Source organism: Peromyscus leucopus, chromosome 1 (genome assembly GCF_004664715.2).
Source record: "Peromyscus leucopus breed LL Stock chromosome 1, UCI_PerLeu_2.1, whole genome shotgun sequence".
Taxonomy (NCBI): Eukaryota; Metazoa; Chordata; class Mammalia; order Rodentia; family Cricetidae; genus Peromyscus; species Peromyscus leucopus.
Genome location: NC_051063.1, coordinates 302,911 through 327,312, shown reverse-complemented (window position 1 = coordinate 327,312; position 24,402 = coordinate 302,911). Strand labels below are relative to the sequence as shown.

Sequence of the window (24,402 nt, the reverse complement as noted above, 5' to 3'; positions counted from 1 at the left end):
ACGCCACACCCCAGCCCGGTAGCTGTCATCGACTGTGCTTGCAGATGAGGATGTGGGAGCTCTCGGGAGTCTGTGCCTTTTCTGCTGACGCTGGTCTCCTTGGGGTGACACTGTCCTCGCAGGGTCCCTGCAGAGCTGAAATGATAACATGGCCCGGGACAGGAACATGTAGCACGTCTCCTCCAGACATCTTGCTGTGTTCTTCAGTTTCCTTCCATGGCATCCTGTGAGGACAGAGCTACCAGTGCTGGCTCTCACACGGACGTTTTTCTCCCCACCCTACACTGGGGTACATGCGCGGACACAGATGTGAGGCCTGTCCTCACGCTGTGCTCTGAGGTACAGTTGTTCCAGAAGGATGTTGTGACACAGCCGTCACCATGCGAGGCCCGGATAAGAACCCGACCTCAGGAGGTTGGGGGACATGCAGCCTCATCAGCTTGAGGGTGCTGAATTTGGAACCTTGCCTATGGGGAACCTTGGCTCTAGGTGGTGCCCATGCCCACTGTGCAGGGTAGGAAGGGATTGTGGGCACATACACTCAGGCATAAACACAGAAATGGTATGTTTTGCATGTACCCACACATATGCCCATGTACCTGCGTAGACACGTGTGCACACATATGAATGTTTTCTTTTTAACTATGTACATATGTGTGCATGCACGTGTTCCTTACCCCCCTGCTTTGTTGGTGTGGAGCTTGAACCCGGGCCCTCCTGTGTGGTGAGCAGGAGCAATGTCACTGGGCTCTGTTCCCAGCCCTCAGTTTTCCTTGTTGTACACGGGAAAACAGGAAACCCATCTTAATGGGTGGGGGCTGCTGATGTCCCTCTTCCAGATGCCGTGTGTTTGCACGTGCCTTCCCGGGCTTAGCGCCTGACTCTCTGTTTCTCCCCAGCTTTCTTGGGGTGCTTGATGACACTGTAGGGAGGAGATGGTCTTTGACCAGCAAGGCTGGGCATTGCTCAGAGACCTTCCCCTGTGTAGATGGGTAGAAGCCTCTCAGTATTTGTAGGTTGTAGCATGAATCTTAAAGAGTCTTATTAATAAAAACAAACCTGAAGCCAGGTATTGGGGTGAACGCTGGAAGATCAGAGAAGCAGAATAAGCCACAGCCACCTCACCTTGCCAGTTCCCCAGCTGATCCTGTTTCCTCAGACTGGAAGCCTCTGAGTCCTCATCCAAATGGATCTCAGCTGAACTGTGCTGCTAGAAAAAGCTTAACCAGCCAAATGCTTCTAGTTTCTGGTCTTCACACCTATATATCTTTCTGTTTTTGCCATCACTCCCTGGGATTAAAGGTTCACTTCTTGGGATTAAAGGCGTGTGTCACCGTGCCTGGCTGTTTCCAATGTGGCCTTGAACTCACAGAGATCCAGAGGGATTTCTGCCTCTGGAGTGCTAGGATTAAAGGTGTGAGTGCCACCATTTTCTAGCCTTTGTATCTAGTGGCTGTTCTGTCTCTGACCCCAAATAAGTTTATTAGGGTGCATAATAGTTTGGGGAACACAATACTACCACAGTAGGTAGGCCTTGAAGGCACAGAGAGGTTAGGTAACCTGCCTAAGGTTGCACAGGAAGTGGGTGAGCCACAGCTGAACCCTAGGGTGGTCTAGTTCCCAAGTGCAGGAGCCGAACTTCTTAGGCCACAAAGAAGAAATAGAAATCTGTAAAGCCCCAGAGATAATTTTCCAGGGCTTCAGTATTTGAAAAGTTCAGTAAAGAAACTAGTCCACTCCAATTATACTTGGTCCTTGCCAGGATGTTAGGGTGTAGGCTTGTTGGAGGTTGCTGCCTCCTACTTCCTGCTTCCTTCTCTGCCTGTATTGGGTGACCTGGCCAGAGCTGCTCCCAAGTGTAGGTGGGTGCCTTAGGTTTATACTGCTATGATAAAACACCGGCCCAAACCAGCTTGGTGTGTGTGTGGGGGATTATTTTATTTCACAGATTATAGTCCATCATTGATGGAACTCAGGGCAGAAACCTGGAGGCAGGCTCTGAAGCAGATGCCATGAATCAGTTCTGCTGACTGTCTTGCTCCCCATGGCTTACTCAACTGTTTTCTTATATAACTCAGGACCACCTGCACAGCGGTGGCACCACCCACAGTGAGCCGGGCCCTCCCACATCCATCATTAGTCAAGGAAATTCCCCGTAGACAAACATGGCCAGAGGCTGATCTGATGGAAGCATTTTCTCGAGTCCCTTTTCCCAGATCTGTCTAGGTTTGCATCAAGTTTAATGGTTTGACAAACGTCACCCAGCATGGTGGGACAGTACTGAACCTCAGGGCGATGCGGGCTTCTGGGTGTGGGTGGCAGGACGCTCCCAGCATGTCTAGGCCTGGGAAAAGGACACGGGGACTCCACACAGCTTGAGCTTGGCTCTGAAATTCCCACCTTCCCAATGGTATGCTGTCCCAATTTCAAATGGTAACCACAGACCTGCGCCTCAACACACGGGGGACTTGCCTATAATGATCTCAGACCACTGTGGTGTGATGAGGAGAATCAGGCCTCTTGTGGCCTCAGTTTCCCCAACAACTAGTTGGAGAGAATGAGCCTATCATCGTACAGGGCAAAGCACAGGCCGCTCTGGTTCCTGTGGGGAAGCATTGCATGGCCATGGTGACAATCTCAGCTCTGAGGGCGCTGCACAAGACAGACTCCACTGCAACCTGGGTGGCTGCCTCCTCTTCTAGAGGCCTTGGCTGCACCTTCTAGAACATTCCCTGCCCTGAGGTTGAGTCCGTGGTCTTTACCATCATCGTCAGAGGCAGTACTGAGGTGTTTAAAGGACTAGACAGGAAGCCTGGAAGCATCACAGTCCTGGTGACTCCTGGGCCTCTGCTGGAATTCCAACTTTGCATCTGATAATCACGATAGAGCCTGCATGCCACCTGATGAAGGCCACACTGGAAACCTGCACCAGGAACATTCAGGAAAAATAGCCTCTGCCTATTCCCAAGCCATCCATCTACACCTGCTCTACCACGTGTCTGCTCCTTTGTCTATGAGAAAGTGTCATGGGGACACAGGGTTGCTAGAGGGTGGTGTGTGGGCGCAGTGTAGCAACTCACCATTGTGTGGGGCCAAGGACTGATTTCTTGGCAGCTTCTGCCTCTTAGTGAGTGTTGATTAGGTCCCGGGCATGTGCCCAGCCTTGTGCTAGATGTTCCGTATGCTCACAATAGGTGGGGCTCAGGCTTTGCCCAAGAGTGTGGTAGAGGTGCAGGCTGCTGAGAGAGAGCCTGTGGTCCCCAGGTGCCCATGTGCATGTCAGAGCCTGAGATGCATCTTGGGGAGAAGTCTTCATGTAGCCAGGAATGGTCCCCACTTGCCTTTCCAAACAAAGTTGTGTTGGCACACAGTGACACCCCCCCTCATTTAAATAACATCTATTGTGCTTTGGTACTGTTTTGACAGAGGTGAGTCCTGTTGACAGATGTGGTGTGGCTTGCAGAGCCTGAAGGATGTCTGATCTTATCTTCAGCAGAACAAGGAGAGGGGGGGGGAGAGAGAGAGGAGAGAGAGAGAGAGAGAGAGAGAGACAGAGAGAGAGAGAGGGAGGGAGGGAGGATCAAGCAGACCCTCACTTCTGAAGGAGAGAGATGTACAATCTACAGTCTGTCAGGGGGTGAAAAAAGAAAGTGGGGGAGGGGTGACCGTGGGGTTGTAAGGATGCTACTTGGCAACTTCCTGCCAGGGTGACATTTAGGTAGAACTGGAGAGTGGTGAGGGAGTAATTGGTGCCATTATCTTGAAAGAAAGCACCGTGGACTAGGAGAGTCAGTGTGAAGGCTAGGGGTACTGCTTGCTTGGTGTCCGCCTTGGACATTAGAATAGAGGCAGGAGCCTCTCACCTACCTCTGGAGCTGACGTAGGATTTTGGTTTCCATGTGACATTTCAGAGATTTTTATGACAAAGTTCCCAGCAGCCCACAGAACTCCTCAGGGCGCCCCGGCCACCGGGTTTACAGTTGCGTGGTCGTTCGCTGTCACGCGGGGAGTCTTGCCTGTTTGTGAACTGTGAAGACCGTGTTCTGGCTGGTGCCTCCCGGACATGTGGAGAAAGGGATTTTGGTTGGTACAAAGGTGGAGACAGGCTAGCCGGGATCATGTTGTGTAATTAACCAAGAGGCACAAAATTGTGTGTGTTTTAACGAGTGTAGATGAGGGACCCCGTCCCCCAGCCTTTGCTCAGCTGCTGTGCAACGTCATGTCACCACCCGACCAGCAGGCGTTAGATGCAGAGACGGGGACACGTGCCCTGTTCCTTGTCTGCACCGTTCAGTGGCTGCCTCGTCTGCTCCCTCGGCAACCGCCCTCCCCCGTCAACCCCTGTGTCTCTGCGTATCACTTCTTTACAGTCTGGCCCTTCCTTCTACCCATAATCCTGCTCCCATTCACCCGTCATCTGTCACATAGGAGGCACTTAATCTGCCATGTGAACCACAGAGTGAGGGTCCCCATTGTTTCTTTGGGACCCTGGGGAGCCCCACTTGCCTCGGCCTCTCAGATGCGCCATGCCCTGGATGTTGGGCGATGGGCGTGCGAGGCCGGCCGCCCCTCGGTGGCTTTCCTGTGCTGAAGGAAGCGGAGGAAGGAAACAGCGATGATTCAGAGGGCACTTCAGGTCACCAGGCCGTACCCAGGCTTTTCAGGGCCCCCATCTCCATGGCCAGTGTGCCTCGGGCTGGCCTGAGGGTAACAGAAGCTGTGACTTCATGGAGTAAGCACAAGTTAGTTTTATAAGATGAAGAAGACGGAAGAAAACCTTCTTTTTCACTTTCCTTTTTTAATCGAGAAGTATGCCGTGGGTGTTCCCTTGCGGTTCACAGTCAAAGAGAGCATTGTCTTTGAGCTCCGAGTTCCCCTTGGGGCTTCGATGTTGCGTGTGGCTAACTTTAACTTTGAACTAACGCTTTTAGGGCTGGGCTCGGGTTGGGGTCCCAAGCCTGGCTCTAAACAAGGGAGCAGGCTTGTTCATTGTACCAAGTGAACAGGCTGCTCCATCTCATCTCTCCTTCCTGTTCGGAGGCACCCTCTCCTCCCTAGTCTCCTCTTTTCCTCTGTGAGCACAGGGCAGCATGAAGCTGGACACAGCAACTGTCCACAGGGAACGTGATTGCGGGCTGGTGAGCAGGGTCCGAGGAGAAGGATGAGGGCCAGGTCAGGGATTTTCAGCAGGAATCCTGAGGAGGAAGCATTACAGCCTCGTATTGTGCTTGTATGGTGCACTCAACTCTGATCCAGTACATGGGAGGTTGAGGCAGGAGGATTGCTGTGAGTTTGAGGCCAACCTGGACTGCATAGTGTATTTCAGAAAAAAAAAAAACAAAGAAGAGAACAATTGGAATGCCCCAAAGCAGCGCTCTCACATGCACACACCATCTTGCTGGCGGCCTTGTTCTCTGCTGCGTTTTCTGTTTGGATCCGTGTTTGGTGCGTTTGTTGGTTTTCCTGTTGAGGGCAGGATTGCCCTGGGTGCCCGACCTCGGACCCTGGGTGTGGAAGCGGTTTTGTAGGATGCTGTGCCTTGGGGAGTGCAGCAGCCAAGGAGGAAGTTGATATGACTTGTTGGGGACCTGGCTGTGAATCTTGGCTTGGGCAGCTCCCATTCCTGGCCAGAGCTGGGCTGGAGTGATGCTTCTCAGTGGGAGACTCTTTATCCTGCCTCAAACTCTAGCCAAGCTGCACAGGATGGTGATGCTACCCTCTGTCCACTCCATGCTCTTCTCATCTCAGGCCAGGTTGGGGCAGCAACATTCATTCAGTCAGTCAGACACGCATTTGCCAATGGTCAGTGGTACGCGGGGAGCTTGCTGGTGACTTGAGGAAGAAATGGGGTGAGTGACGTCACATGGGTAGTTCAGTGAAAAAGCTAGCAGCAGAGAGGATGCTCCTGGGGGTTGATTTCCACTGCCAAGGAAAAGGGAAGTGCCCAAACTGAGCATGTAGAAGGAGCTGCAGCCGCAGCAACAATGCCTGGACTGCCTTTGTGTTGGGCGCCTTGGGCAGCTCCCTCAGCCTCTCTGGGCTATGGTAGAAGTGTGTTGTGTAGCGTAGGCTCATCCTGGGGGCAAAGGGAGCAGTGGCCTTGGGCTTCTTCTATGCCGAAATGCCAGGCCTACAGCAAGGGCTGATGGGTACACTGAGGGACATCGATGGCTTGGAGGAGTTAAACTGATGGTAGTTCTGGGGATGAGGATGACTGAGTTCTCCAAGAGTTGCCCCTGCTAATCATCCCCGCAGTCCACAAGGCAGTGTCCGTGTTGTGCCCATGTACTTGCAGTTCAGGGGTGTGGCTGCTGTTTCCTAGCCTTAGCAATCTCAGAACTGAGGTGTAGATAGGCCTGACGGTACCAGCAGCAGGATGCGGCGTGCCCGGGGTCCACCCTGTGTTAACCTCCTACCATCCTGCACAGCAGGGAGATTCCTGCCTGGGGGCTGGGGTTGAGGTCAGCGTGGGGGACAGATGGTGTGTGAGCAGTACTGTCCTGTCTCGGACACTCCTTCCTCTGGAGAAGCAGCCGGGACAGCCTTCTGGTTCCTGGTGGCATTCGGCCCGGTGACCACTGCTCTTCACAGCCTGTGCTGAGCCTGTAGCAGGGGGGCATCCTCACAGGATGAAGAGCTGCTGGAGTGGTGAAGAGGCCTGAGAGGACGAGAGAAATACCGCATTCTCCCAAGACACTCTCAGGTCCCCATCTGCAAAGTCAAAGCCACTTTTCTGACTTATTCCCAGTTATCTCAGACATGACTTATGTCACAGTGGCCCATGCAGAGTAGGGGTGGTAATACAGAGGATGGAGAGCACTTATTGAGCACCTATGGTGTGCTGGCGTTAGTTCGAAAAGCCATGTCTACTCAGGTGCACCGAACCCTGGTTACACGGTGAGCAGAACACTATGCTTCTCCTCATCTGACTCAGGTGACACACAGCCTGAGCATGTGATCGCCCAGGTCTGCAGCCTCTGTCCCTGTTTTGGGGTATGCATGTAGGGTGGGCTGTGCTCCCATTAGGTTCTTTTCTGGTTTCAAGGTAACAAAGCTGGGGCCAGATGAATTCAGTGACTTTAGAGAAAGCAAGTGGGTTGCCAGAGGCCCAGCTATCCACATCCCGTGTGACCAGAATGCCAGGCTGCAAACTCCAGCACGGATGCTGCGATGCCGTGCATGCTAGGCACCATGGAGGGTGTGTGTGTGTGTGTGTGTGTGTGAACATGAAAGGCGCTCCCTGGCCTTGACAGGCGGCTGACAGTGCGGATGCCGCTTGGAGCCAGTTAAAAGCAAGCCTGCTAAGGAAGCGGATCACCCTCTGGCCAGGCGCTTCCTCCCTGGGTTGCGTGATTTTCGTGAGTTTAAAGCTCTTCCATGCGCCTGGCCCGGCCCTTGGGCTCTGGGTGCCGCTGGAAGCATCGGTGCCTTTGAAACCCTCTGCTGCCACAGCCCCTTATCTTGGCCCGTGGCTGGTTCCCAGCCGGAAAGGGAAAAGGGAAATGCCGGGAGAGGAAGGCTCTGTGCTAGGCTTTGAGCTTGGTTCTCATTAACAAGGTCAGCCTGGTGCTGTTGTTTATTTTCCCACTTTTCAACGAGAAGGGTGATGGATGACTGTGTCTCCGGCGCCTGCCACACGCCAGGGCTCACTCACGCACGCTCACCCTCTCATTGTCCCATGCTCAGGGCTGTGGACTGATGTACTGGTCTGTGTCTGCATCAGGAAGGGGAGTTAGAGCCAGGCCTGGGCTCCTGGGGGTGGGGACTCTAAGGACGCACTGACTGGCCCAGGTGGCTTGGTAAACAGTGACCACCTTTCTGTTCTCTTCAGACTGAGTCTTGGGCTGTAGCTCAGGCTGTCCTGAACTCCCAGCAATCCTCCTGTCTCAGCGCTTCCACCTCAGTACTAGGATTGCAGATGTGAGTCACCACGTCTGGCATGTGTTTGCTTCCCCTGGCCTTTTTTCTGCTAAGTGCTCACAGCATGGTGGTGGGCACAGGTGTTGGGGAGACCAGTGGCACTGATGTGGTGAATGGAGACGAGATCAGGCTCTACTAGGTCCCTCCCGCATGCTCTGTGAGGTGTGAGGAGGCTGTGTGAGCGCCAGTCAGGCCGTGTCCCCTGGCTGGATACGTTCTGGTTCCCTTCTGTGTTTCTCCATCTCTGTGCTGCAGCGGTGGCAGCCATGTCTCCCTTCTCCACAGGCAGCAGGCCCCCCAGGGGCCCTTCCCCCGCCCCACCCCCCAGTGTCCACCCCATGGACACACCTTGCAGCAGAGAAGACCCCAGCCAGCCAGCCAGCCAGCCATCACACTGTATTCCAAGTAGTGGAAGAAACTGGAATACACCAGTTTCTGAAAAGAGCATTAGCTGTTCTGTTCGGTGAGTTTCTTCTTCTGGTCCCTCCTACCCCTCCTCCCAGTCCATGGGGGACCACGTGTCCTCTCTTCTTGCAGTCACAGCTGAGGGGCAGAGCCTTGGAGCTCTCCTGCACAGGTTAACTGAGCACCCCATCATGCAGCGCAAACTGGGCAGGCTTCTTAATGTTCTTGGTGACAGTGGCTTCCCACCATGTGGCTCTACAACCCCAGATGCACTGGAATGCAGCGCCTTCTCAGACAGATGTCCAGCTTGGTGTTCTACGAGCTGGGTAGAGACGATGTTAGTTAGCGCAGCAGTCAAGACTTTTACCCGTTATAACCCACAACATCTTTACCGTTGCTTTTTTCTTATTTTGTGCCCATGTGTGTAGGTGTGTATGTTTGTGGAAGTGCACACATGCCTCAGCACATGTGGGGAGGTCAGAGGTCAGCTTATAGGAGGTCGTTCTCTCCTTCTATCGTCTGGGTTCTGGGAATTGAACTCGGGTCTTCAGGCTTGGCTGCAAGCTCCTTTTCCCTGCTGAGGCATCTCGCTGGCTCTGGCACCCCTGTTTTATGGCTGGCTCTGGTACCCCTGTTTTATGGACACCTTTGATTTGTGATTGGTCATGCTGTTCACAGGAGTGGCAAAGGTTTCTCTTGAAATAGTTTCTGTAAGTGAAAATAGGAAATAAGTGTTAAAAATTGAAATTAACGCCCCAGTAAAAGACCATAATGGCTGGAGAGTGACATCTGGGAATTGAGGTCCTGGCTGTTTGTAGGTGAACTTTGACCCTGTTGCCAAGGTAGCAGTTTTTGAATGGGGTATGGAGCTGGGCCTGTCTGGTTCAAAGCCTGGATATTGTTTTTCTAGCTTTGTGATCTTGGGCAAATTGCCCACCCTCTCTGTGTCCCATGCTTCTCAATGTAAATCAACAGCGTCCCTTTTGGGGTAGGCGGCCTTGACCAGGCCCTCAGGATGTGACGAGCTGCTGCTGTTATTATGGTTAATTATAGACCCTACCCCCCTGCTGTACACATTTTCCCCCAGCATGGCCCTCCTGTTGGCTAGACGCTGCTCAGCAAACATTAGTTGCCTTGAATTTTAGATGGTCACAGCGCTGCCAGGCTTGGCACTGTAGGACCAGGAAAAAGCAATTCGGAGACCAGACAGAAAGTAAGCATGGGTTTTATTTCCAGTGAGTGCCACTGTCACCCCTGTGAGGGGCAGACAGCCACCTTCTCCCCACGTCCCACCCCTGTGGGAAGAGTTCTAGTAAGAGGGCAAAGGAGACGGCTGGGATCCACCGTGGTTCTGGGCACAGGCGTCCGTCCGACGCTGTTTATGGCGGCGTCCTTCTGGTCAGACCCGAGAGGTCTGACTTTTTAGAGGTAGCAGTTTAAAAAAGTCCTGTGGGCTTGCAGCTCAGTTGGTAGAGAACTGACCTAACATGCTTGAGAAACGAGGGGTGATGTTCCATACACCTGGAATCATAGCGCTTGGGAGGCAGAGGCAGGAGGATCAGGGGTTCAGAGTCATCCTAGGCTACATAGTGAGTTTGAGGCCAGCCTGGGCTATATGAGACCCTTTCTCAAAATCATAAAGCAAAACAAAGCGAAAGGTCCTCTGCGGAGCAGGTGTGCACAGGCATCACTCAGGCACATGCTGTGTGCACCTTGGGTGTCCTTAAGTGGAAGCCCTCCTCAGCCTGGAGGACATGTTGCCATGGTGTCTTTCAGCTGGGCTTAGGTTTAGCTGTATCCACCAGAAACCCCCAAAGAAGAGCTGGTTAGATGCCCAAGAAGACAGAGCGAGTCCAGAGCTGGGTAGTCCAAAGTACCGTGAAGTTGTGAGGAATCCTGTTCTACCCATGGTTACCTCACAGGGCCAGACGACTGCGTAGCTGTGGCCATCACACTCGTATTCCAAGTCATGGAAGGGGGATAGAGCAGAGGGTTCCATTCCCAAGCTCGGTCAGCTTCCACGCAGGAGTCCCTTGAAGTCATCATCCATGCACGGCTGCTAAGTAGCTTCATCCAGTCACACAGTCACCTTCATCCGCAAAGATGGCCAGCAGTACAGGTTCTTAGGAAGGACAGTGAATTAGAGGTGAGAGCCAGCACAGCGGGTCATCTTAAAGGTGCAGATGGCAATGCCTTGTCTTAGACTAAAGTTTTACTGGTTTCCCACAGTTCAGGGTCTAGGGAGGGCCTTGTTAAGCATGAAGAAGGACAGGCTCAGGGAAAAACCTGGTGATGGACGGCCACTGGGACCTTCGAGAGTCTCCTCTGTGCACAGGAATACACCCAGTCCCCTGCTTTCTCTGCAGTGAGTACAATCTCGCTCTGGCCACCATGGTGCAGTGTGTTAGTCAAGGAAGAATCAGAGCTGAGCCCTTGACTCCTCCTCTCCACAGCCCCCAGGGAAAAGGTTCCTCCCTCCCTGTGCTTTGCAGGTGGAATGGGACCGGGGAACCACAGGATAAAGATTTGAGGCTCTCCAAGTTGGCGGCCCAAAAGCGCATGAGGTGCCTGGGTTGCTTTTCAATTTTTCTTATGACGAAGGGACGTGTACATTCATTGCAGAATTTTAGAGAACATGAAGTGGCATTTTCTCCTTCGGTTCTTTGGAGAGTCCCCTCTGGGGATGTGTACATATAGGGAGATATTTCAGTGATGACAAGAAATCAGACTGGGTTGCTCCAGGCAGGAATCTTCCAAAGAGTAGGCACTGTGGGTGCAAAGGCCCTGAGGCAGGGGGGCAAGGGTGTCCTAGAAATAGCCAGGAGATGCATAAGGCTTCCTTTGGGAGGAACAGAGAAGGACAGACCTGGAGAGAGGCAATGCTAGCAAGGCTTCACGGGCACAGCATTTCTCACAAGACAGCCATTGGCCAGTTTTAAGTAGGAAACCACATGATCCCATTCACTTTAGAGATCCCTCTGGAGGCTGTGGAGACTCTCTTGAGGATGGAGGCATGGAAAGAGACAGAGAGATGCTCAGTGGGGCTGGTGCAGCAGGACCGGAGAGTGGTGGAGTAGCCAAGCCAGGGAGAAGGAGGGCAGTGTAGCCTAAGGGCTCTGCCTGCAGATGGACGGTGGCTGTTGCTCCAGCAGAGTCTCCTCCTGACCTTGCCCCACACATTAGCTCTCACTAGGATGGTTTGGTCCCCCAAAGGACATTTGGCAGCATCTTAAGGTATTTGTTTATCATAGTTGGGGAAGACTCATTGGCACCTAATATGTCAAGAAGTGTATGATGCTGCCAAACTTGGACCTGCGCCCCACAACAGAGGGTGGTTGGTCCCCAGTGATGAGGCCGAGCAGTCTTCCCAGGCCCTAAATGCGGTTGTGATAATCTGCTGTCCTCATCTGCCACGGCTTTAATGCCCTCCTCAAAGCTGCATGATGGACGCTGGATCTTTGATGCTATACTGTTGTGAAATAACTCTTTGATGAAGGGATTCCTCCCTCTGGGATTCATGCAGATCTCTTAGGAGTGGGTGAGTTATTTCTGGAGTGGATACCTGCGGGAAGCAAGGCCTTTCCCTGTCTCCCCTTGCTCAGTTGCCCATCACCTTCTGCCAGAGGGTTAGCAACCAGAGACGGGACTTGACAGCCCCTTGGCCATGGACTTCCCAGGCTACAGAGCCCCAAGCATCTCAGTGTAAAATGGACCTAAGTGCCTTCCACCCCAAAACGCCCTGCCGCCGCCGCCGCCGCCGCCGTGTGAATCACCCGCATTGCGGCGGTCCTTTCTCTCTGCCTGCCTCTGCTGAATGAAGGAAGGAGTGAATGAACTGAGCTGCCTCCAGTGGGGCAGTGACTCACAGCGGCCAGACCCCAGCCTCCATCCCTGGTGAATGAGCGCCAGGCCACAGGGCCGTATAAGAACCAGCTCCTTGTTCCAGGCTGATGCGATCTGTTGATCTTCCAGTGGCCCCGCCTTGCCAGGTCTGCAACACAAGCGTCTCAGCCTGTCTAGCCAGCTCTGGAGAGGAGCGGTGCCCTGTGCAGAGCCCTCCAAAAACCCACCCTTTGCAACCCAAGAAACTGGATCTTAAAATCCCAAAATAGAGTACAGAAAGTTACACATCACGTCTGCCTTTTTTTTTCTTTCCCTCCTGTGGCAAAAATGAGTCAGAATTCTTGGTCCAGCTCCAGAGAGACCTGCCTGGTTGTTTGGTGGGAGCAGGGGGCAAGGGGTGGGGTGTAGCTAACCTTAGTGTAGGGAGGGGGTGCCAGCCAGTTCAGCCTTGGCTTGCATTTCACAAGTCCTACCCTCTGCTACTCCAGCAGCTCGGGAGGAATCTTCCAGCTTTCGTTGCAATGAAAGATGATAGGCCAGCTCTTATGGCTCGCCCAGATGTCCCGTCTTTGGTGAAGCATTTATGTGGAGGTGGGGGGGGCTATGTCATTAGGGTGGGAGGTATAGAGCTGCCACAGGATACCCTGCAGGTACTCAGCTCTCCTCATTAGAGCATGCTCAGATAATTGCATGGTGTTCTTTTTGTCTCTTTGAAGGGGAAGAGATTGAGAAAGGGTCTTGCTATGTAGCTCACGTCGTTTTTTAACTCCTGCTTCGGCCTCCCAGAGTGCTGGGATTACGGGCATGGGCCACCATGCCTGGCTTTCGTGGGTTTCATGAAAGCTCTCTTCATTCCTCAGTTTCCCCTCTTGGGATGCATTCTTCTCGGCTTCTCAGAGCCCAGGCAGCCTATGCGGACATTTGCCCTTCAATGTCAGGCCAGCACGAGACCACCAGAGAGCTGCATTTGAAGGGTGCGTCCCCCACCTGTCTGGCTTTCTGGTGACCGTGTGGGCCACGGGCATAACTTGGCTTCCTCTTTCCCTCACCACTTCCACGGGGCTGCCAAATTGCTGTCTTTTCAACTCAGGCTCAAGGTTGTAAACTTCATTTTTCCAGTCTCAGGCTTGACTCCTCTCCTGACTCCTGGTGTCATTGGCTTGGTATGATACGTCTCTTTCACCGGGAGACACATTCCTGCAGACTGGCCCGAAGAGCAGGGAATTTAGAGAGTCTGCAAATGTGGGGACTCTCCCAGACGTGAATAAGCCTCTTTTCTCAGGGCTTTGGGAAGATGAGTCACTCCCTGTGTTAGTCAAGAATAGCCGCACAGTCCCGGTGCATGGCTCCACACAGGATCCATCTTCTCGGTCCCTCAGCAGCTGCCTAGTGCACATCTCCATGTACCAGTTGCTACCCAAGGCGCTGAGGCCTAGAGATGGACAAGCCTCTATCCAGGGAGGTGAATTACTGCATGGTTAACAATTGGTGCTGTCAGGAGGAGACTAAGCTGTGAGAGGCCGACACCCTCTGATTCAGTCAGTCTCCTCGGAGAAGGACCCGTGCTCCCGTTAGCTTTAACTGGCAACACGACACAGCTCAGAGTCGCCGAGGGGAGAGCTTCCGTTAAGGAATTGTCTAGATCAGACTGGCCTGTGGGTGTATCTGTTGGAGATCACCTTGAAGGTTAATTGATATAGGAGGATCCTGCCCACTGTGGGTGACGCCATTCCCTAGGTTGGTGGTCCTGGACTGCTGAGCAGAAGCAGAACTGTGAGCCAGCAAGCAACATCCTTCGTGGTTTCTGCTGAACTTCCTTGGCTGTGAGTGAGTTCCTCAGACAGATGCAACAGTGTGTGAAACAGCGAGCAGAGACCTGCCTTCAGGTCCCTGTCTTGTCTCCGTCGGTGGTGGACTGTGGAAGCCAATGAATGGTTTCCTCCATGTTGCTTTCTGTCAGAGGGTTTTATCACAGCAACAGAAAGGAAGTGAGGAATCTCTGCCTTTGGGTGGATCCTGAAGGATGGAGGAAAGGGGTGGAGCCAGCCGTGGGAAGACACAGAGGGAGAATATGCCAGGCTCTGGGAAGAATATGTGGAAAGACCCCAAGGTAGGAGAAGCTCATCCTGTTGAAGGAGCCTCAGAGAAGCCTTGTGGCTGGACCAGGACATGGGGAGCTGACGCCAAGGATAGCAGCCAAGACTGGGTCATAGGGGCGTCCTTCTGTAGGCTGCACCAGGTCCCGGATTTTCTTCCAAATGCACCCGACGAACACAGCGTTTTAGAACTAAGAGATGATGACCTTCAAGTTTACAGAAACCAGAGAAGATGAAATTTGATAGCTGACAGTCTCCCAGCCCTCCCTGGAGGAGGAGTTTGAGCAGAACATCACCTGTGTGGCCTGTCAGAAGGAGCTTCCCACAGATCTCACCAGCTCTTCCTTGAGCCCTTTTTCAGTCCTATTCACAGATGAAGAAACTGAGGCCAGGAGATGGAAACTGGCTTTCTGGCCTCAACACTTTGGCAGCCAGGTGCTTGGCAGTAAACTGATCTGGATGGCTACCCACAAGTCGATGCTTCATGGACCCCCATGGGCTCTACGCAAGGGGAGGCACAGACACAGAAAGCAGCCAGGGAAAACATGGTTTGGCTTCCCAACAGCCCAAGCCCAAGGGCACCGGCTGGAGGTTGGTTTCCAGAAGACTTGCAGAATAAGCCACCTCTCGGCCTGGAGGATGGCTGGCCAAGAGGAGGCGGGTGGGGGGGGAGTGTAGAGATGCCCCCTCCCGACCTGGGGCTGTGTCCAGAGGCCCCTGGGAGCTGTGTGCAGCGGGGCAAGGGAGCAGCCTCTGGCTCTAGCCCTGGAGACTCACATGCCCTGCTCAGGGTCTGCACTGACTGTGGACGTGGTGATTGGAAGCAAATCTCGCCGACTCAGCCTCCAGCTCTGTGCTCACTGTGCGCTGGAGTCTGCTTCTAATTTCCGCTAGTGTGAGAAATGTACAATGACTTGACTCTTAATTTAGAATATGAAGAGAAACTGACGTGGACTGTTTTCAAGCCCACATGGGCTATCTCATTCTCCTTTTCATATTCCTGGCCTGATTACAAAATGGATCCCTTCCTGGGGGGGGGGCGTCACCAGCCTCTGGGGTGCCCTGCCAGGTTCAGCGTATCCATGGTCTGTGGCACCCATTGTGGACTGGGGCGGACATGGTTCCTGTTTTCATTGTACTCTGCTCATGCTGTCACCCCTGCTGGGAACAGGGCAGGTCAGGTACCAGCTGTCCAACCAGCCTGGTCCTGTCCATGCTGAGTGAGATGCATTGTGGGGCACAATGGTAGCTGTGGCCAGGCCAGTTGTTGTTTATGGAAAAGGAAGGGCAGGGGAAGCACCCATCACCGGCCACCGCCTGCCCCTCCCACTACCCTGCTCACACCTGACCTCTGAGGGGTGAACATGCTGTGGAGGATCGGAGAAGCCGGCTAAGCTACCACCCTTGGGGACACCCTCCTAGTGGGGGAGGCAAGGGGACGGAGTGAACACACCCTGCCTTGTTGAGTGGCGACAGATGGAGTGGGTGGTGGGTGAGGTGACGCCGAGCAGGTGGGTAGAGAGTGCCGAGGGTGTGGTGCCCTGTGGGGTGAGGTCGAGAGCAGTGAGGGACAGCCCTGTGCCGACAGGAGCAGCCCTCCCAGCAGAGGGAGAGGTTACCATGGAGGTCCTGGGCGGGAGTGTGCCTGCCTTGTTCCAAGATGGCTATCGCTGTGGTGAAGGAGAGGCTGCGAGGGGAAGGTCCCACAACCCTGAATCACAATGAAGACTTTGCCCCACCCACCTCCGTATGTGTATATGTGGTGTGTGTGTTGTGTGTGCACGCGTGCGTGCGTGTGTGTTCCTGTGAGGGCAGGTGAACATTTAAGCCTGAGGACAAAATGAAGTGATATTCCTCAGGAGTCATCTATCTGCCTTGCTGTTTGAGACAGGCTCTTCCATTGGCCCGGAGCTTGCTGATTGAGCTAAGAGGACTGGCCCTGGAGCATCCGGGGATCTACCCACCTCTGCTTCTCCAGCACTGGGGTCTCCAGCACTCATCACTGCACCTGATTTTTTTTTTTTAATGGTGAATTCTTGGTATCACACTCAGGTCCTCATGCTTGTATGCAGCAAGATTGTGGGTCTCCTCAGCCTAGAACTTTGGTGTTGGATGGGAGTGAGATGTCTGCTCTTGAGAGATTCAAGGGGCAGAGCAGTAGGCTCTGACCAAAGGGAGCGGAAGGCATTCTAGCCACCATGTAGTGGCTGAGATGAAAGGAAGGTGGCCAGGCAGCTTCTTTGATTGGAGAACCAGGTGACAGATTTGAGTGGCATTTAGGAAACCAGATGGGCAGGATTGAGGTGATTGAATATCCAATGGTAGTGAGGCAGAAGAGGCTTCATCGAAATTATAGAAGTGTTCACTAATTGAGCATGCAGGGTTTGTTGGGAGGTGGGGGGATGAGTGCCTGGTGTGTGTGTGAGTGTGTGTGTGTGTGTGTGTGTGTGTGTGTGTGTGTGTGTGTGTCTGCTTGTCGTCTGCTCCAGTGTGTGCATGGGAGCTGAGGGTGGAGTTGGTGGAGCTGAGGTAGAGTCTCAGATAAGAGCTTCAACTTCCATTTCCGAACTGAAGCTCAGAACTGGGGTCTGTCTGTGTTGGGAAAACTCTGCTGCCCACATGCCGTGTGGCTGAGAACGGCAACAGAACAACCCGGGGGCCTCTCCTCCTGCGTGCGAGCTTTGAGGGCGATACCATTTTCCTAATAGGCCCGATTCAACACACACACAAAAACGCTACTTAACGTTGTTCACGTTTGATTTGAAGCAAATTCAAACCAGTCCCTTTGGCTGGTCGCCAGCTTGAAAACCAACCCCACGCTTCAGGGCTGAGTCACCCAGCTCCCAGCACAGATGTGGTCCTCAATTGTCCGCCAGCGCCGGCTGCGCCGTCTCAGCCCTGATGGTTCCGCAAAAGCAACCCTTGATGGGGGTGGGGGGGTTGGACTTGAGCGTGGATCTTTCCTCAGGCTGGCAGTGTGTGCTCTCATCCTCTCTTGATGCTGGGCAGCAATGGTAAGGTGCAGGTTCCAACTGCACCCTGGCTCTGCGCACACTATGCGGCTGAGCCAGGGACCCAGGGGAGTGGTGTCCCCAGTGTATCAGCCCTTCATAGACACTTCATTTTCTCTAACTAGCCTGTTAGGAGACGGCCGCTCTACACAGCCATTTGGTGCCTCATGAAACAAGATCCAATGCCGAGAGAGAATGGTCATGCTGTATCATTAGATGGAATGATATGTAAAACACAACCCCAAATGTGGATCTGTGTCCCCAGGAGAACGGCCCAGGAGGGCACACATCTCCAGCGAGGCAAGAGGGAAGTGCTCCAGACTGCTGAACAGAGTAGCGAATGATTGATAAAACACTGTACATTTTAAAGTTGCCAAGAGGCTGGGTGTGGAGGTACATGCCTGCTCTCCCAGCACTTGGCAGGTAGAGGGAGGATCAAGAGTTCAAAGCCAGCCTCGGCTGCATAGCCAGCCTGGATTATATGAGACCCAGTCTTGCTGTGTAGTCGTGGAAGACTCCCCCCTCACACACACATGGCTTCTGCTCCCCAGGACTGTGGGCAGGTCCCTCATCATCATCATCATCATCATCATCTGCAGCAGGGTCACTGCTTCCCTCCAGCCGCGGCTCCACAAACAACTCCCGCAGGCACATGCAGAGTGACCATCATCCAGGGCAATGCTAAGTTTCCTTGGGTTGAGGTGGCCTGGCCCACTTAGGAGCTGCTACAGGGGACAGGTGGAGGACAGTCCAGTCTCCGAGAACCCTCCCTCCTTCGATTGCCGAGCAGCTGAGTGAGCACAGCGAGGGTGGGATAGTTCATCGACCCCGAGTGCCTGCCCCTGCAGCTTGCTGGTCCTATTACTTTAATGGGAGCGTGTATTATGGAGCCACATTCTAGGCTGCCCAGGCTGCAGCACAGGCGTGTGTTGCCCACGCACTAGCACCCCTGTGGAGTGTGCACAGACACACGCCATCCCAGAGCTGTTAGTCCCTGGGGTGTGGGGCACAGTAAAGGTGTCGGCTGCAGGGAGCGGGGCCTCCGTCCCCACCAAGGCCACCGGAGCGTTTCATCCAGCAAGTTAGGGGTGACCTTGCTGCCCCAGGCCACCCAGGAGACCTCCCACTGTAGAACCCTGTGATGCAGGCCTCCCTGTGATGAGGGCAACCAGGAGCTGGAAACATTGTCTGAAAAGATGAACTTGGGTTTGTGAGACCCCAATTACTCCCTGTCGGGAGAAGGGGGCGAGTGGCCACACGCCACTCTTCTCAGATCTACGGAGAGCTGGTGGCAAGGCCACTGCTCCAAGACAAGCTATGGGGCCAGGAGGCCCTGGGCACCTGTGAGGGAAGCGGGTTATGTTCTCATGGAAGGCAGACTCTTTCTTGCCTGGTGACTCCTCTTGCTGTGGCCCCATGCCTGGGGCTGTTGAGCCACCTTGGGGTGTCAGGGGTCAGAGTCCCACATTCGGCTGCCTGTGGCCGTGGTCGGCTCTCTCGTGGTGCCTGTTTTGTGGTTCCTCTGTTGGGGGTCTGTAATCAAGCCATTAATACCATCCTCTAAGGAATCCGGGATTTATCAATTCATGGCACCTGTGTGAGTTCGGGTACCAGTGAAGGCTATCCAGCGGACCTTCAGAAGGGGTCTGGGGAGCAGACAGGTCCCTCACTTGCTTGAGCATTGAGCTATTCTAGAGTCCCACAGGACCTAAGAAGTTGGCTGGAACTGACACCATGTGGTTTTGACGTTATGGAATGCCCTGCTCTTTCTATTGTAACAGGCCCCCCTGCCACGGAGGTGGCGGGTCCCAGCTCAGCCTGGGGGCTTCTCTCCATTCCCAGAGATGTTCATGGCTTCCTAAAAGGATAGGGCTCTATCTCTTGTATGTGTGGAAGGAAGGGTACATGTGTGTAGCAGGAGTCTTAAAAGTTCTTATATAATAAAATCAAACCTGGAGCCAAGTATTGAGGTGAACACTGGATGATCAGAGAAACAGAACCAGCCACAGCCACCTCACCTAGCAAGTTCCTCAGCTGATCCTGTTTCCTTAGACTGGAAGCTTCTGTGTCTTCATCCAAATGGATCTCAGCTAGAAGCCTGAAAGCTTAACCAGCCAAATGCTTCTAGTTTCTGGTCCTCACGCCTTATATACCTTTCTGCTTTCTGCCATCACTCCCTGGGATTAAAGGCTCACTTCTTGGGATTGAAGGCATGTGTCACCATGCTTGGCTGTTTCCAATGTGGCCTTGAACTCACAGAGATCCAGAGGGATTTCTACCTCTGGAATGCTAGGATTAAAGGTGTGAGTGCCACCATTTTCTAGCCTCTGTATCTAATGGCTGTCTCTGACCCCAGATAAGTTTATTAGGGGGCACAATATTTTGGGGAACACAATACCACCGTGTGTGTGTGTGTGTGTGTGTGTGTGTGTGTGTGTGTGTGTGTGTGTACGTACATGGGTGTAGAGGTCAGAGGTCAACACTGGGTCATCCTCAGTTGCTCCCCATTCTTGTTTCTTTTGAGAAAGTGTCTCTCCTGAAACTGAAGCTCACCGATTCAGTCATAGTGGCTGGCCGGGGAGTCCCAGGGATCCTCCTATCTCTGCCTCCCTGGGCTGTGATTACATGTGTGTGCCGCTGCACACGGAGCTGGGGATTGGACTCAGCCTCTCATGCCCACACAGCAAGTACTTTACCAACTGAGCCATTGTTCCAGCCTTTTTAAAAAAATATCTCAAGGCGGCCAGGCTAGCCTCAAGGTTTCAGTCCCCATCCCCCTGCCTCCTGAGTGCAGGGATCATAGCGATAGTTTCTGGGCACTGCTCAGCTGCCTCTCTCTTAAGGAGCAACCACTTGGCTCCTCCGGCTGCCTCGCTGCCTTGTCTTCTCCTTCCATCTCCCTCCACTGCCTTCCCACCTCCTCTCATTACACAAGACGATCACAACTGATGCTGTCGCTGGCGCCAGCTTGTGTTTCCCCTATTGGAGCCTTCCGTGAGAGAATGAAACCACCAGAAGCCACTGTGTGGAGAGTTTGGCTGGTGGGGAGGCAGCTGTGTGGCCAGAGTGTGGACTCCCAGGCTGGCTCTGTTGACGGGGTGCATTGACCGAACTTAGCGAACCTTAGTTTCTTCATTTCCAAAGAAGGTGATGATTGGTCAACTTCAGAACAGGGTGTCTGAGGTCCTCACTACTGTGGAATGCAGGCTCATATGTGTGAGACACACATACACGCACACACGCATGCATGTACATGACTTTCTATTTAGCACATGCCAGTTTTGTTGTGAAACTCTTCCTGTCAAGCTGGAGACACATGTGATGCCAACTGGCTTCTGAAATTCCTAGGCATTTGGTGGCTGCTTCTCACAAGGCTGAATGAGCCCCGGGCATAGGTTCAACTTGTGCTTTATCTGGAAAAGAGGTGAAAATCTGCATCCAGACAGAGACTGTGCAAAGGCCCTGAGGTCAGAATGAACTCGGTGTGTTGAGGCTAAGCGAGAAATGAAAAGCCTGGAAAGATGCAAAGAGAAGGCAGGGGCTGGGCTGGGCTGAGGCTGGGTTTGGGGGAGTTCGGTGACTACAGGCAGGCGGCAGCTGAGTTAAGACTTCAGTCTGAGGCCACAGGAAGTCCTGGGAGGGTTGTAAGGGGTGGTGGTGCCCGGATCTGATTTGCATTTTTAAAAGATTACTCAACCACTCTCTGAGAGACCAGAAGAGGCAAGCCATGTGTTGACAGCCGCCCAAATCAGAGGCAGCGTGGTGGCGGCTTGGTAGATGGGAGGCGGTAGGATGGCTGGGTGGGAGCGCCAGCGAGGGAGGGATGGCGTGGCTGGCCTTGATTAGCACACGTCCTCCAGCTGTTCCCCATGTGGCCCTCGCTGGGGAGCTGTGCCCTAGTCACGGGAGGAGGAGGCAGCCCAGCAGTAACACTCACTTGCCGCCCTGCCCGCCTTTCTCCTGGCACCGCGGGCCGTGTTTACCACCTCTGCCGAACCAGGGAAGCCAATTAGGAAATGCACTTATCTCGGGTCCCCACGCAAATCCCTCCCGACAAGAACACAATCTCCTCTCAGTGCGGCCTTCCCTCCGTTTGATCTGTGCCACCACCGAGAGCGGTGGTGGGTGATCTTCAGATAAGTGGCTTTGACTCGGACTTCGCCTCTGCTTGAGGCTGCCACTCCCGTCAATGCTGTGGGCGGCAGCCCTGCAGACAGGCCGTCCTCCAGCTCGGCTCTCATGCCCAGCCTGTCTCTCTCTGTGTGGCTTCGAGCAGGCGTACGGAAGCCCTGGTTCCTGCACCATTCAGTAGAAGGCTCTGGAAAGATAGTGGAAATTGATAATCACACTGTCCTCCACTCCAGTGGCTGCTAGCCACATGTGGCCAGTGGACATTTAAAATATGCTGGGGTGGGACTTGGAGGCTCTTCCAGTCTTACTCTGTTGCTGTGATAAAACACTCCGACCAAAAGCAAGATAGGGAGAAACGGCTTCTTTATCAGCCTCCAGGTCGCACACGGCCCATTACTGAGGGAAGCCAGGGCAGGAACTTGGAGCAGAAACCTTGGCGGACCACTGCTTGCTGGTTCACAGGCTCATGCTTACCCAGCTTTCTTACGTAGTCCACGATTACCTGCCTAGGGAATGGTGGCGCCCGTAGGAGGCTGAGCCCTCCTACAGCAATGAACAATAAAGATGAGCCCCACAGACCCGCCCACAGGCTGATTAGACCTGGGCTGCCCTCCAGTTGACTCTCCCTTCTCAGGTGACTCCAGGTCACATCTATTGTGACAGTTCACGTGTACCACTGGTGGCTCTGCACCGAGCAGGGTCATCCTAGGCTGGGGCCATCACCCCACAGCCTTTCTTCTTTTGTGTGTTTTGGATGGAGAGTGACAGGAATCCTGCTGAAGTTCTGTGGAACTTGTCCCTGGCCACAGGCTCTTCAATTTGCAAATATAGGAACGGGGGTGGGGAGTGGGGTGGGGTGGGAGGGGAACAGAAGGATCAAAGAGGATGCTGGGAAGTGGCTGGAACTCAGGACCAGATTCTCAGATCAGCATGTCTTTGCCTTTTGTTATTCAGTGTATACTTAATAATCTGTTCCTCTTGTGCCGTGGAGTATGAAGTCAGCATCCTCTTTGGTCACTCCTGCCATCTCGGACTCTTCTTCCTCCTTCACGGTGTGGGGGGGAAGGGGGTCACAGCGTAGTCTGTATGGGGTGATTCATTCCACACCCTTTTCTCTTGCATCTGTGAATGTGTAAATACATAGATAGAAATGTTTTGTATTGTTTTATAAATTGTAGGTTTTGACACTTTTTTCCCTTAAAAAAAAAAAAACACATTTATTTACAAACCACAGTTTGCTTGTGAATGTTGGAGGAAAAGCCATGAGAGTTGTGGGTCCTGGGGAGCAACTCCGGTCATCAGGGTTGGCAGCAAGCGCCTTTACCCACGGAGCCCTCTCTCTGCTCTCATTCCCCACTCCCAACAATGTGTATTGGGTCTTTTGGGGTCTGTCCATGGAATAGGCTTTTTGAACTGCTGTGTAGAGTTGTGATGTCCGGGCCGTCACTCTGGTCCAGCGTGTTCTGTTTGTCTACGAGCTTTCCTGTGCTTGTCTCCCGAATGCAAGAGGCTTCTCCAGGTTGTGTATTCTTGGGTGCATGACTGGGTCATGGAGCATCTATTGTCAGATTTGTGTGCTGCAACTCCAAAGCTCTTTTTTATTTTTATTTTTTTATTTTTTTGAGACAGGGTTTTTCTGTGTAGCTTTGCGCCTTTCCTGGAACTCACTTGGTAGCCCAGGCTGGCCTTGAACTCACAGAGATCCACCTGGCTCTGCCTCCCGAGTGCTGGAATTAAAGTTGTGCATCACCACTACCTCTCTCGATAATCACTGGAGTTGTGCTTTTCCTCTGTCTGTCTGTCTGTCTCTGTCTCTCTCTTGATAATCACTGGAGTTGTGCTTTTCATCGTATTTATTTTTGCATTGCTCTATTCTCTAACATATTTTATGCATGTGCTGATTACATGTGCTAGTTGGTTTCATTATGGCATCTTTACACTTATATAGTGTATTTTTATCACATCCACCCTCGCTGCCTCCTCCTGTCCCTTTTCCCACTGGTCCCCTCCTACTTTCACATCCCTTTATTTGCTTACGTATTCCGATGACCTGGTGTCATGAATGCTGTGTCCATGGAGCATGGGCACTTTATAGAGTCTACACTGCTAGCCTCCTGCAGATACTCGAAGAGGAACCTGCCGCCATGAGTCTCTCCCCTGTAGCCTGGCAATGGGTCCTGAGGGCGATTGGGGAGGCCTTCAGGTTGTTCTCTGTTCTCACTTCCCCAACCCTTTGCCAGTGATTAAGACTGTTCTATACTGTTTCTGTGGCTGCTTAAAAGTCATATATATATTAATATTTATATTTATATGTATAATTTTGTGCATATGAGTATTTTGCCTGTGTCTACCACATGTGTACCTGGTGCCTGTGGAGGCCAGAAGACAACATGGAATCCCCTGGAACTGGAGTTACAGATGGTTGTGAGCCTTCATGTGATGCTGGGAATCGAACCTGGGTCCTCTGTAAGAGCAGACACTACCTTTAACTGCGGAGCCCTTTCATCCAGCCCTTTAGAGGAGATCCCTGTGACCTACTGGAACAGCTGCTCTGGTTGGACACCAAGGCTGCTTCTGGTCACGCAGTCCTCCAGGCCACACAGTAACCCCACACTCTTTCACTGGCCACGTGCTCCTTTAATCTTCTCCGATGGTCAGACTAGAGCAGGCTGCCCCCCCCCCAAAAAAAAAAAAGTAAGAAGAAAGAAAGAAAGATTTTGTTCTTCTTCCCTCAGCTCCATGGCTACATGGAAAACAAGCCCCTGGGCCTTCAGATCTTCATTGGGACGGCTGATGAGAGGATCCTTAAGCCGCATGCTTTCTACCAAGTACACAGGATCACGGGCAAAACCGTTACCACCACCAGCTATGAGAAGATCGTGGGCAACACCAAGGTCCTGGAGATCCCGTTGGAGCCAAAAAACAACATGAGAGCCACGTAAGGCCGCGCAGGGGCAGGGCTTCCTGAGAGAGTAAAGCGGGGCCTGAGTGACAGA

The 24,402-nt window shown here is 53.1% G+C and overlaps 1 protein-coding gene across 2 annotated transcripts in view; it reads left to right on the top strand.

Moving 5' to 3' along the window:
- The window catches only part of Nfatc2 (nuclear factor of activated T cells 2), a 116,137-nt gene that overhangs the window by 32,721 nt on the left and 59,014 nt on the right, over positions 1–24,402 (top strand). For both annotated transcript variants that reach the window (XM_028859020.2, XM_028859021.2), the window contains exon 4: positions 24,142–24,344. In XM_028859020.2, the coding sequence (XP_028714853.1) occupies positions 24,142–24,344 (203 nt within the window). The remainder of the gene's footprint in view (positions 1–24,141; positions 24,345–24,402) is intronic.